Source organism: Galeopterus variegatus, unplaced genomic scaffold (genome assembly GCF_000696425.1).
Source record: "Galeopterus variegatus unplaced genomic scaffold, G_variegatus-3.0.2 Scaffold565, whole genome shotgun sequence".
NCBI classification, from domain to species: domain Eukaryota; kingdom Metazoa; phylum Chordata; class Mammalia; order Dermoptera; family Cynocephalidae; genus Galeopterus; species Galeopterus variegatus.
Window position 1 is genome coordinate 472,747 of NW_007726676.1, and position 13,166 is coordinate 485,912.

A 13,166-nucleotide genomic window follows, 5' to 3' on the forward strand; every position below is an offset into this window, starting at 1 on the left:
TATTATCAGCTATAGTCACCCTACTGTGTAAAAGCACACCAGAACTTACTCTTCCTGTCTGACTGTAACTTTGTAACTGTTGACCATGGAGGACAATTCCTAGCAATCAGGGGAAAAAAGACATCAATACTTTGGGGAAAACACCTGCTGAAGGTGTCTTTCTCAAATTGCTCTTCACTATACTTTAAACGATTTTAAAAGCTTGTCATAACTGAGGAGTCACTGTGTAATAGGTATGGAGGTTCAGTTTGGGAAAATGAAAAAAGTTCAGGAAATGGGTGGTGGTGATGGCTGCACAATAATGTGAATGTATGTACTGCCACTGAATTATACATTTAAAATGGTTAACATGATAAATTTTATGTTACCTATGTTTTACCACAATGTTTTTTAAAAAGCTTGTCAGAAGCCTTCTCTGTGTAAGTAGGATCTGGCAATATCAGAAACTAACATGATAAAATATGTTATGGAAAGATCGAAGGACATTGGAGATTTAATAATTAATAATCTGCAGCTAATTCCTCAGGTAGCTAAAAAGTAGTTGGGTAGCATTGTTACATGTCTGAACATCAACTACCAAAATTCTTAAAAGACAAGGATTAGAAATAGATTGTTATTACATTTCAGCTACATAACTAACACATTAAATACAGTTTTGATTTTCTTTTGTCTAGCAGCACATTTATATAACTAAATTTCATTGCTTGGTATTTTAATGTATTACTGCTATCTCAATCACACAAGAAGGGAGTGTTCTTGAAAATGAAGACTTCCACCTTTATCTAGTAATTGTAAGAGAATTTAATTACCAGAAATAAGGAAGATTTATTTAAACACTGAACTGTACCACAAAAAAAAGTGATGGTGTCTCTTTCTCTGGAAATTAAGAAAATGATGTGGAGCTACATTTCTGGGATGTAGTGGGACAGGGGAGGGAGAACCTAAAGACTTTTAACTTATTTACTGGGGGACTCAGTGGGCTAGGAAATGTTCCAGCTGAAGGCATTTTCTCACCAAACTGGATAATTATCTGTTGATTTATTTATTCCTCTACCATGTGGCTACAAAATCCCTGTAAACTCCAGGTCAACTAAAACAAATGTTTACAAAGAATTCTGAAAACAGGCATCATATGAATGTTAACAAAATTGCAATAGCCAATAAAACCTTTGGAAAGTTGTTAACACTTGTCTCTACTGTAAATACAGTCGTCCTTATCTGTGGAGGATGCCTTCCAAGACTCCCAGTGGAAACTGGAGATAGTACCTGAAACTGCAGATAGTACCGAACACTATATTGACTATGTTTTTTCCTATACACACATACCTATGATAAAATTTAATAAATTTAATAAATTAGTCACAATAAGAGGTTAACAACAACAATAATAAAATAGAACCATTAAGATAATACACGATAACAAAAGTTATGTGAATGTGCTCTCTCTCTCTCTTAAAATATTGAACTGTACTCACCTTTCTTCTGGTGATGATGTGAGGGGATACAATGCCTACGTGAGGAGATGCAGAGTGAATGACGCAGGCATGGTGAGGTAGCATCAGGCTACTATTGACCTTCTCATGATACGACAGAAAGGGGATCATCTGCTTTGGGTGATCCTGGATCACTGAGCCAGGATGTTGTCGATGCTTGGATGTCAGGAGCAGATGACGGTGGTAGTTGGGGATCCTTGATAGTTGAAGGGCTTTTTTATCCCCCAGAAATATTTTGGAAGAACAGTGTAATCAGAAGTTGTTGCCTCTTTCTTTTTAACTCATCAAATTGTTGCTGCAGAGGCTGTAATCCTTCGGTGATCATATGGGTGACTTTTACGCTGTTTTCCATCTGAGGATCGTATTCCATAATTTCGTCCTTTAATGTCTGTGCAACTTGAAATACTTCAGCAGATTTGGGGGATGTCCACACTGCCAGTTCTACTTCAGTTTCTTCTTCATCTTCCTCTTCCTGTCAACGAGTTCTTCCAATTCCTCATTTATCAACACGTCTCAATGCCTTCAGTATGTTCCTCCACTTCTTCAATCATGTCGGCAAATCCTTCTCCATCAACTTGTCTTGCTGCATGAATGATTTTCCTAACTTCACCATCGATCGCTGAGAAGCCTTTAAAATCATTCACAACTTCACTCCATAAGTTACTGCAGCAGGCATGTACAGTTTCTCGTTCTAATTCATCCATTGCTGCTCTGATGAATGTTACTGGGTCAGCAATAGTGAATGATTTTCAGCACCGCATTATGTTCAGATTAGGGTCTGTATCAATTGCTGACCAAACGCTATCAAATACTGGGCAGGTGCATATGGCCTTCACAAACCATTGATGCTGTGGTCAAGGGGTTGAAGCAATGAGGTTTTATTTAGAGGTAAAAATATGACCTTGACATTTTCATTTTCATAGCAAACAGATTTAGGATGGCCAGGTGCATTGTCTATTGTTAATAGGACCCTTCCTCTCCCAAGTATTTTTCACTTCTGTGATGAACTATTGGTGGATCCAATCTGTAAACAGGGTGGCTGTCACCCATGCTTTCTAATCATGTTGTCAGAACATGAGCAGATAATTTTTGTTTTTGCATTTGAGAGAGTGTGAATTCCTCGTTCTGTACACTACTGCTGGCTTTATCATACGCCCTGCCACATTGTCACATGGTACCACAGTTAATCTGTCCTTCCACGTTTTGTGCCCTGATGCTTTCTTTGTACTTTTTATGAATGTGGGTTCCACTGGGCATCTTCCTCCAGAAGAGCCAGTTTCATCACAGTTGAAGACTTGCTTCAAATGGTGTCTGTTCTCCTTAACTTCTTCAACTCTGCTGAAAATGTGGTCGCAGCTTCTTCACTGGCAGAAGCAGCCTCTCCAGTAATTTTTATATTTTTCCGTCCAAACCTATTCCTGAATCTGTGTGACAATCCCTCACTTGCAGTAAATGGCTTGGTCACGTGTATCAGGGGTTCCCTTGCCAAAGTCTTCCTATAGGCTTTATGTTTTCAGCACAACACATTGTCATCAATCAGAACACATTTCTGTTCATCTTTCAATTACTTAATAAATGTAATGTCTTTTCCATCTTTACTAAGCACTTATCACACACTGTGGCTGTAACTTTTGCAGTTAGATGTGCGACAGCAAAACCAGCATGAATATCTTTTTTCCTTCTTTACGATTTCACGGGTAGGAGATTCTTTCTTGCTGTAAATCTTAGCAACTTCAGCATACTTTTTTCCTTTTCTTATTAAGTCAAGAATTTCCACCTTTTCACTTAAAGGAAGCACTTTACTGCTTCTCTTTGGCATATCCGAATTGCCAGCACCACTCCTCTTGTGCTTTGGGGCCATTATTAAGTAAAATAAGGGTGACTTGAACACAAGCACTGCTCTCCCACTACAGCCAATCTGTCATCAAGTAAGTGCCTAGCGGGTGAAGACAGTCTTCAGCATGGGGATGCTGGACAAAGGGATGATTCACGTGCCAGGTAGGATGGCATGAGATTTCATCACACTGCTCAGATCAGCATGCAATTTAAAACTTATGAATTGTTTATTTCTAAAACTTTCAATGTAATATTTTTGACCATGGTTCACAGCAGATAACTGAAACCATGGAAAATAAAACCACAGCTAAGGAAGGAAAACTGTAAGTAGGATCTGTGTCAGAAAACTTTTTGAGTAGCCAGGACAGAACAAGTGTAGTAGATGGTGGCAGGAAATGGATAGAGCAATCTTACAGAGTCCATCCCACCTCGATACATATGTATCCATCTGGCACAAATGCCTTTATTATTTTATTAAATAGGAGCCAAATTGTGAGACTCTCTCTCTCTCTCTCTCTCTCTCTCTCTATATATATATATATATACTCTCTCTCTCTCTCTCTCTCTATATATATATATATATATACTCTCTCTCTCTCTCTATATATATAGTCTTTGTTGTTGTTCTACTAGAAAGGCTTGTTCTACAAGTGTTTCCCAAACTTTAGTCATACAAATACCACCTTCATGATATTTTTTTTTTGGCCTATGGACATACTATCTGTACTGTTAATCATTTAATATTTTTCTTTAAATAGATTCCATTTAATTACTTATCTAAGTAATTAAACATTTATTCAAATAGGGAACTTCATATTAGTATAAGAACAGACAGCTAGCTATAAATCTGTGATTAATGATTTTGATGTACTAGTTATATATTTTTCTTATACATGGATATTGCTACCAAATTAAAAGATATTCACACACTTACCACTTGAATTACCCCATGATTAATGTAGTGCAATTGCGAACACTGGTTTAAGCTTTCTATCAAATCTGTTGGTGGTTTCTACTACAAGTCATTTTACTTGTAGTCACAGGCGATGATTTTCTATTTCATAAGAGCACAAATGACACAAAACGAGTCCAGGAAAGTATCTCAGACATAAACATCAGATTTTGAAAAAGATTCACTAATTGTAAAAATAATAATAGCATTTATTTCAGTGGAGCTTATGTATTATCAAGTTTTTTCCACAAATATAATCTCAGTTACTCATTAGAGCAACATAAAGAGATTAATAGGCGTCTTAGTCTGTTTGTGCTGCTATAACAGAATACTTGAGAGTGGGCAATTTACAAAGAACAGAAATTTATTTCTCATAGGTCTGGAGGGTGAGAAGTCCAAGGTCAAGGCACTGGCAGGTTTGGTTGTCTGGTGAGGGCTGCATTCTCTGGAGGGGAGGGACACTGTGACCTCACACTCCAGAATGCAGAAGGGCAAGTGAGCCCAATGCTGTATGAAGCCTCTTTTATAAAGGCCTTAATCCCATTCAAGAGGAGAAGCCCTCATGGCCCGATCACTTCTTAAAGGCCCCACCTATTAAACCTATCACATGACTATTAAGTTTCAACACCTAAATTTTGGTGGGAACACATACAAACCATAACAGTGGGGCATCAATTGTTATCATTATTTCACATATGAGGGAACTGAGGCTCAGAGAAGTTATGAAGCCATTCCGAGGTTATGTGGGCAGCAAGTGGCAGAAGCAGCTCATTGGTTGGTCTAGTTCCACTAGACTACACCATGCTATACCCTAAAATTTGGAAAGGTTTATTGCATCATTAGTTAGTAAGCTGGGAACTATAGCTCCCTTGGAATTGCTACATATGATGATGTATTACTCCTGATACAAATATAATAAACTGACATATTTATAGTGTAACTTTTCTGAGCTTCTCTTTTTGTTTAACAGACCTATATTGACTGACCATCTAACTCAGTTGTCTGTAAAATAGCTTTGCATGACTCTCCCTTTTCTTTTTCTCTCTATAAGTGTTTTTCCAAGTATAGATCGACAAGCTTTAAGGATGGAAAGTGAAAATGTAGAATTCAATCTACAGGCACATGTGTATCCTCTGAAAGTCCCAGAGTGCACTGTATTCATTCAAAAAGGGTTCTGTGGCCACCAATAGCAAACGAATACCATGTACTCATCAAGGAGAAAGATATGGTGTTACTGGTCCAGATTTTGAGTCTATTACTTTACTAATGTACAGGATAGGAAGTTCTGCCATTTTTGTATCCTGCCTTTATTTTATTGTCTATATTTGAAAGGGAGCCATAGAAAAGGTTGTTAGGTCTAATTTTACTATATGTGCTGCTGAAGCGAGCACAAAGGTCATTAGGTCTAAATGCAATAAATCAGCAATGCAGGAAATAGGAGATCTTCTTTTTGAATGTAATTTTATTATTGTTTAACTTGCACATCTATCACAGGTGAGATTTCTATTGCTTTCCCAGGGTCCAAACAGATAATAATTCAAATTCCGTTAAATGGGTTTCAATGTTTTAATATTTAAAATGTGTATGTTGCCTTAGTTGATCTACACGATCCTGTCTGCCTCTAGCATCCTAAAATTCTATAAACCGTTGTTAACTTGTTGAGTCAATTAAATTTTTCTTATTTCAGAATATATCTTGTTGAAGAGAAATTTCAGTGACATTTGTCTAAACAACATTACATTTACTGTATACACCACTTTTAAAAAAATCTTTAGGTGATTGCCAAAGTAGTTTCTGTGATAAAAAAAAAAAAAGACGATTACAGTACTTTATTAATATGATAGTTGACAAAGAATCTTTTCTTGACCAAACTTTAGTCAGACTCCTGAATCTTCTCCTAGGCCCATCTTTGCACTTCTTATAAAATCCAGTTTTAGCAAGGACCCTGATAAGTCAGTTTAGCAAAAAACCCTCACCCTCAATATCTGATCAGGTCCCTCATCCTTAACCATCCTCCAGGTTATGTCTAATCAGCCTGGCCTGTCTCCAGGTTGGTTTTGCTAGAATCTCCCTTATCCTTGATGGTACCTTTTAATAATTTTCCATCCACTGACCCCCCACCCAACTCCTTGACTATAAATTCCCACTTGTCCATGCTATATTCAAAGTTGAACCCAATTTCTCTACCCTACTTGCAAAATCCCATTGCAGCGGTCCCTATACCTATCACAGTGGCCTTGAATAAAGTCTGCCTTATTGTGTTTTTTAACAAGTATCACCGAATAATTTTTTTAAACTTAATTAGTTGTCCCCAATAGTCATTACTCAAGATGGAGAGTTCCACAGGGAAAGAAGTAGAAAAAGACATAGCGTAGAAGTCGAAAATGACATAGTCTCTCAGGCAGTTTAAAGCCAAAGGCAGTATAAATGTAAATTTTAATACTCTCCTCCTTCTCCTCCTCCCCTGTGCCAAAGAATAGAACACTGTGAAATAACATTATCTTAGATACAGAAAGACCTTGGGTACAATGGTCAGAAAATATCAACAAAAGAATACTGTTGTGAGAGGACAGAGACACAAAGATCTCATTAAAAACATTATGATTGGTTGGCTTATGGTGCAGAAGAAAGGCACAAATGCCCTCAAATTTTGAGTATAATAATCATGTTCCTAAATAAATGATGCTAAAAATGAAATACCATTCCCTATCAAGTAACATATAGCAGATCTACACTCTGCTGAGAAATATTAGAAAAATATGGAAAAATGTTTAAAGAAAACCTGTTTTGAAACTGTCAGGGAGCTTCCAAGTTTTATAAGAGAGAAGCACAAAAAAGTGAGCCCATCACTTGGCCATCTTCCATTGAGGCATTTGCCAAACTCTTAACTTGCAGAGAGCAAGAGGTCAAGAAGCCAAATGTAAAACAAAGTGGAGTTTTCAGCAATCTTACCAGCTGAAGAGACAAAAATTGAAGTTCAGGACATACTAAGGAGAAGGACCCCTAATTAAACCCCAGGGTACATTTTTGGAGAATATACCACAGGTGTAGAGGAGAACAAGAGGTAGACCAGCAAAACAAAACTACAACACGACCTCAAGTCAGCTCAGTTATGACTGGACTAGGTGACCTGCTCTGCTCTGTCTAGTTGAGAATACGTCGAATCCTCTCTGGAGGAAAACACTATCATTCTAGGGTTCCATAATTCTTCATTGACTATTTTCAGTATTCAGTCAAATTTACCAGACATTTCAAGAAAACAGGATCAAAAGATGGGGGAGGTGCGGGAGGGGGAGCTGGGGAGAAGAGACAATAGAAACATACCGAAGGTGACCCACATATGGAGTTATCACACAAGGACTGTAAAATACCATAATTAATAATTTAATGATATGAGCATTTAATTATATGTTAAAGAGAATCAGTGACGAGATGGAGAATTTCACCAAAGAACTCAAATCTCTTGAAAAGCCAACAAATGCAGAGGTGGGGGAGGAATACGGAGCTGTTGGAATGGTGGAGTAAGAACCTCTGGAAGTCTGCTTCTCCATAAAAGCAATGAGAACACTGGCAAGAAACGTCAAAATCAACTTTTCTAGAACTCTAGAAATTAACTAGAAGCTTACAACAATGCAAAAGTGTTTATTCAAGGGAAATGACTGAATCTTGCTAAGCACAGTAACCTTTTCACTTGCCCAAACTCCTTCTCATCTCTCTTACTGTGCAATAGACTTGAAAGCTAAGAGCTTTACAACTAAGGTATCTGTGAAAAGCAGTAGCCTATCAGTGACTGAAAGGGGCAGAACAGATTTGGAGCTCCTCAAAAGCCCCATCCTTAGAGAATTGACTTTATTTGACCTATTCGGCAGCTCACTGAAAAGCTCCATTCTCAAGGCTTGTCTTTATTTAACCTGATTTAGGTAAACCGTACTCTGTACAAACAGCCTCATCCCTAAGGCATTTGTCAAAAATAATCAGTTAAACAATGTTTAACATTGCAATTGTCTGCGGTAGCATTAACAATTGCAGCTAACAAAAGGCTGACCAAAAATTTAAAAGAAAAACAATTGGGGGATGGGATGTCTATAGGGGGCTTTGGAAAGCTCCAGCACACTACTGGCAATCTGGAAAGTCACACACATGCAAAGCTGTGCATATACCCAGAGAGGACTGAGAAAGTCCTAATCTATCATCTCTGGCTGACCTTGCAGCTCTGCATGAGCAAGAATTATAAAGGTTAAGGCAAAGTTGTAAACTGCCTGCTGAAGCATTGAAAAAACATCCCCAACAAAAACACACAGCCTCTTGGCAAGGGCTGGGAGGTGTATTGGTTGAAGGCATTTAAGGAGAATCTCTGTTCGATAATTAGTCGACCATTAAGCTAACAGAACAGATTCTTCAGTGGCCATACAGAACAAAGAATATAGACTCTACAGAATTAGTTCAGGAAAGTCCCTAAAAAATTAAGCAACAATAATAACAACAACAAAACAAGTACAAACAACAAAAATCCCTGGGGAGGAAGAAAGCTGCCACATCATATTATTTAAAATATCTAGTTTTCAACAAAAATCATGAGACACACAAAACACCCAGAAAACTATGGCCCATATATAGGATAAAAAGCAGTCAATAAAAACTGTCTCTGAGTCCAAACACTGGATTTACCAGACAAAGACTTTAAGTCAACTATTATAAATATGTTTAAAGAATTAAGGCCATGTTTCAATTATTAAAGGAAAGTATGAGAATAATGTCTCACTGAATAGAGAGTATCATTAAAAGTACTAGCAATTGTTTTCAAAAATACTAACTAGAAATTATAGATTTGAAAAGTAAAATAGTTGAAATGAAAAATGTATGAGAGTTGGTAAGCAGCAGACCGAAACTGGCAGAAGAAAGAGTCACTGGACTTGAAGACGGGTAAAATGAGGGTTTCTAATTAGAGGAACAGAAACAAATAAAAATAAAGAAAAATGCAAAGAGCCTCGGAGACCTGTGGGACATCATCAAGTGTACCAAGAAAGTGTACCTTTCTGGAATCCCAGAAAGGGAGAGAACAGGAAAAGGGGAGAAAAAACATTTGAAAAAATAATGGCCAAAACCTTTCCAAACTTGATGTAAAATGTTAATCTCTACATCTGAGAAAGTCAAAGAACTCCAAACAGGATAATTTCAAGGAGAGAAACACTTAGAAAAATCACAGTGAACTGTTGCAGGACAAAGACAAAGACAGAATCTTGAAAGCAAGAGAAAAGTGACTCATCATATACGAGGGATCCTCATTAAGATTAACAGCTGACTCCTCATCAGAGACCATGGAGGCCAGAATGCAGTGAGACAACATATTAAAATGTAGAGAAAGAAAAAAAAAAATCAAATACAGTGAAAAAAAACCAAGAATTCTGTGTCTAGGAAAACTACCCTGTGAAATCAAAGGAGAATTTAACACATTCCCATATGAACAAGAACTGAATTTATCACCAGCCACTAAGGGACAGCTGAAAGAAAAGGACACTAGAGAGTAACTCAAATCCACACGAAGAAATAAAGAGCACTGATAAAGATAACTACATAGGTAAATCTAAAAGACAGAATAAGTGTGTTTTTGTTTCTCTTTTCTTTTATCTGATTTAAAAGACAAATTCATGAAGCATTAATTATAAAACTGTGCCTATGGGCTTATAATGCATAAGGATGTCACGTGCATGGCAATAACAGTACAAAGGAGGGAGGATGGAATGAAGCAAAGTTTTTGGACACTATGACATTAACATTAATATGAACTAGATTGTCTTGTTTAAGATGTTAATTGTAATCCCTAGGGGAACCACTAAGAAAAGTATATAGTAAAATAAACAGCATGAGGATTAAAATGTTGTATTAGAAAGTAGCCACTGAATATGAAAGAAGGCAGAAATGCAGGAATAAAGGAACAACAATAGTAATAACACATAATACATACAGGAACAAATAGCAAAATGCAGACATAAATTCTACCTTATCAGTAATTATGTTAACTATAAATGGACTAAACACTCTAATCAAACAGTAGAGACTGGTGGAATGAATTGAAGTCTGACCCAACTATATGCTGTCTCCAAGAGACACACTTTAGATTCAAGAAACAAACAGTTTGAAGTAAAAGGTTGGAAAAAAATAGACCATTTTATGCAGTTTCCGAGAAAGAATTGGAGTGGCTATCATAATATCAGAATACTTCAAAAGTTCATGAAAAGATTTGTATTACCATTTAGTTCTATTTTTCCACGAACTTTTTGAAATATCCTTGTATCAGACAAAGCAGGCATTACACAATGAGATAATACCTCATACCCACTAGGACGGCTATAATCAAGACCAAACTGGTCTTGTTCTGTTACAAAGTCCAATAAGGATTTGCTTTTAACTTAAGTCAGTTTGAGTTCTGTTTTTTGTTACAAACCATCCAAATAATCCTAACGTATATAGGTCTTTCTAGTTATCTTTTTAACTTCTTGATATTTTTCCAGATATAGCCTTTTAGATTTTTAGAGCTCACTTAGACTCCTCCACTCAATGCTGAAAGTGAACGTCTGGTCTACCTTTGGGCCAATGCTGAGTCTCTTCCACAGCATCATTTACTGAAGCAACACTGTCTCACAATCTGCTGAAGCAGCAAAAAGAAAAGAGAGGACAGCAGTAAAACCAAATTGCACACCTTCTTAGTCAGGCAAGAGTGCATTAGTATCTGAGGCCAAACGGACACCCACTAGGAAGGTGGCTGGGACCAAGTGCTCTTGAAAGAACCCAAGCTGAAACTTCCATGAAGATCCCAAGCAGAAAATCTGTGTGGGTTGTATCTCCATAGTACAAGTACTAAGGGGAAAGGTGGTGGTCACAGGTTAGCCAGAGAGCATATTGCCAGAAATGGAAAGATGTTGAGGCTCTACAAAGTGCCAGCATTTAATATCTGTCTTAACAAAAGACATTTAACATCCAAGACAGAATTTAAAATAGTGTCAAATATTTTTAAAGGTATTTTCTTTTAATCCCTCTTCCATCCACTCCGACTAAAGGATCCTGAAGATGAGACGCAGGGCAAGAGGTGAAACAAAGAAAATGAAAGAATAGATAGTTTCCTCCTTTACCATCCCCAAAGTATGAGTCAGGCCCAAGCTAAGGGAAAGAGAGAAGATTCAATTGAACAAGAAATGGAAGTTTTGATTTAAACTGGACTTTTTAACATACCTGAAAATATAGCTGCTCTAATACTCCAACAGGACTGGGATACTAAGGGGTTTGCCAAGGGGTGAAGAAGAGAGAATCTTTACAGTATGTTTGAAGAGGGTGATGGAAAGAAAAAATAAAGCAATTCATGATTGCACCTGACCAAGTGTAGCCAATTCAAAAAACAGGTGACTTTCGGTTGCTCTGTGGTGGTATTTCATAGGTTTTTCTGGAGGTAGGCCATGAAAAACAGCACTATGCAACTCACCGTCATATTTACTATAATAATGGTTTTTCTACCTGGATCCTTGAGGAAATATCTCTATGAGCTTAGTATCAGGGGTAGTTCTGCTTCTCTGGATCAAATGTTGTGCTTTTATCTAATAGATATATCAAATGAATTGGGAATGTTAATGAGGAAGTCCCACTCCACAGGACACATTGCATCACTGACATCATTTACAATTGCTGACACATGGTGATGATAAGCAGATCAGCTTTAGTCTTTTATTATAGTTTGTACATTTTCTACAGAAAATGCATCCCCTTATTGCCTATACCCCGAGTGGACTGCTCTGTTTTTATCCTGAGGATACTGTGAATCGCATTTCACAGATGAGTTTCACATCTTTGTTTCAGCTACTAGAAAGCTTGGAATCAAACATGTATGCCTCCTCCCCTGTGTGCCGGTATATTTTATATGTAGGCCTCAGTCCTGGCTCCAGGTTAGATTAGTTTTGTCCCTCTCTCTCTTATTTTTAAACCTACTTCTAATTAAATTATCTTTGTGTGCATATCTTTGTAAGCCCTTTTAGATTCTCTTTGCAGCAACATGCATGAGCAATGTAATAAACAGAAAGAATGGTTTTCTGTGCACATATTGAATTATCCTGTGTAGAATCACATGGGTAGTTCATTCTAGACACAAGACATAAATTTGCACATTTCAAAATGCGGTAAACGACCCCTAGAATGGTATCTTAGAGGGTTTCCTTAGGAAACAGCACCATGTGGCATAACTCACCTACCCCAGTAGTGTGATCTCCCTTTGGTCCTGTGTAGGAGGTGGGAGTTTCTCCCCTTCTCCTGTGCCAGCTGCTCCTGTTCCTTTTCTCCTGAGTAAATGCACATTCACCTTGTTCGAAAGTGCACTCTCCAGGTGCAGGTAGAAGTCTTTCTGCAAGGAAATAGCAGGAATTACAATTGCTGAGACACTTTCAATGACTATGCATGTATTCCATGGCTGTCGACAGCCCCGCTCTGCATGTATGGGTGTCATCTGGCCATATGCCATGCATATGCAGAGGCAGCCCCCACCGGCCGCCCACCCATGCCAAGCGCTTGCCTCCAGCTCGAGCCTGCACTCCACCTTGGGTCCTGCCACAGAGGCAGAGAACAATCGAATCTAGAGCTAAAATACTGGGATACTTTGATGTGAATGAGCTTACAAAGCTCTGAAAATTGGAGGTATATTGCCTTTATGAAAATATGGAAAATAATAAAATTGCATAGTACAAGAACTTTCTTCAGAAAACCAGGGTGAATAAAGAGTATTCTCATAATAACCCTGTAGTTGCTTTGGAGGAGGGCGAGAATGTGAGAGAATTAAATGTACTTCTGGAGGCATAGCTGTGTGGAGAAAATGACTTAATGTCTCTGTGTCTCAAGTATTCTTA

General features: G+C 37.7%; 1 protein-coding gene across 1 annotated transcript in view; it reads right to left on the reverse strand.

Moving 5' to 3' along the window:
* MAMDC2 (MAM domain containing 2) overlaps positions 1-13,166 on the reverse strand; it is a 93,240-nt gene that overhangs the window by 16,116 nt on the left and 63,958 nt on the right. The window contains exon 6 of the mRNA XM_008570048.1: positions 12,515-12,667. Coding sequence (XP_008568270.1) covers positions 12,515-12,667 — 153 coding nt within the window. The remainder of the gene's footprint in view (positions 1-12,514; positions 12,668-13,166) is intronic.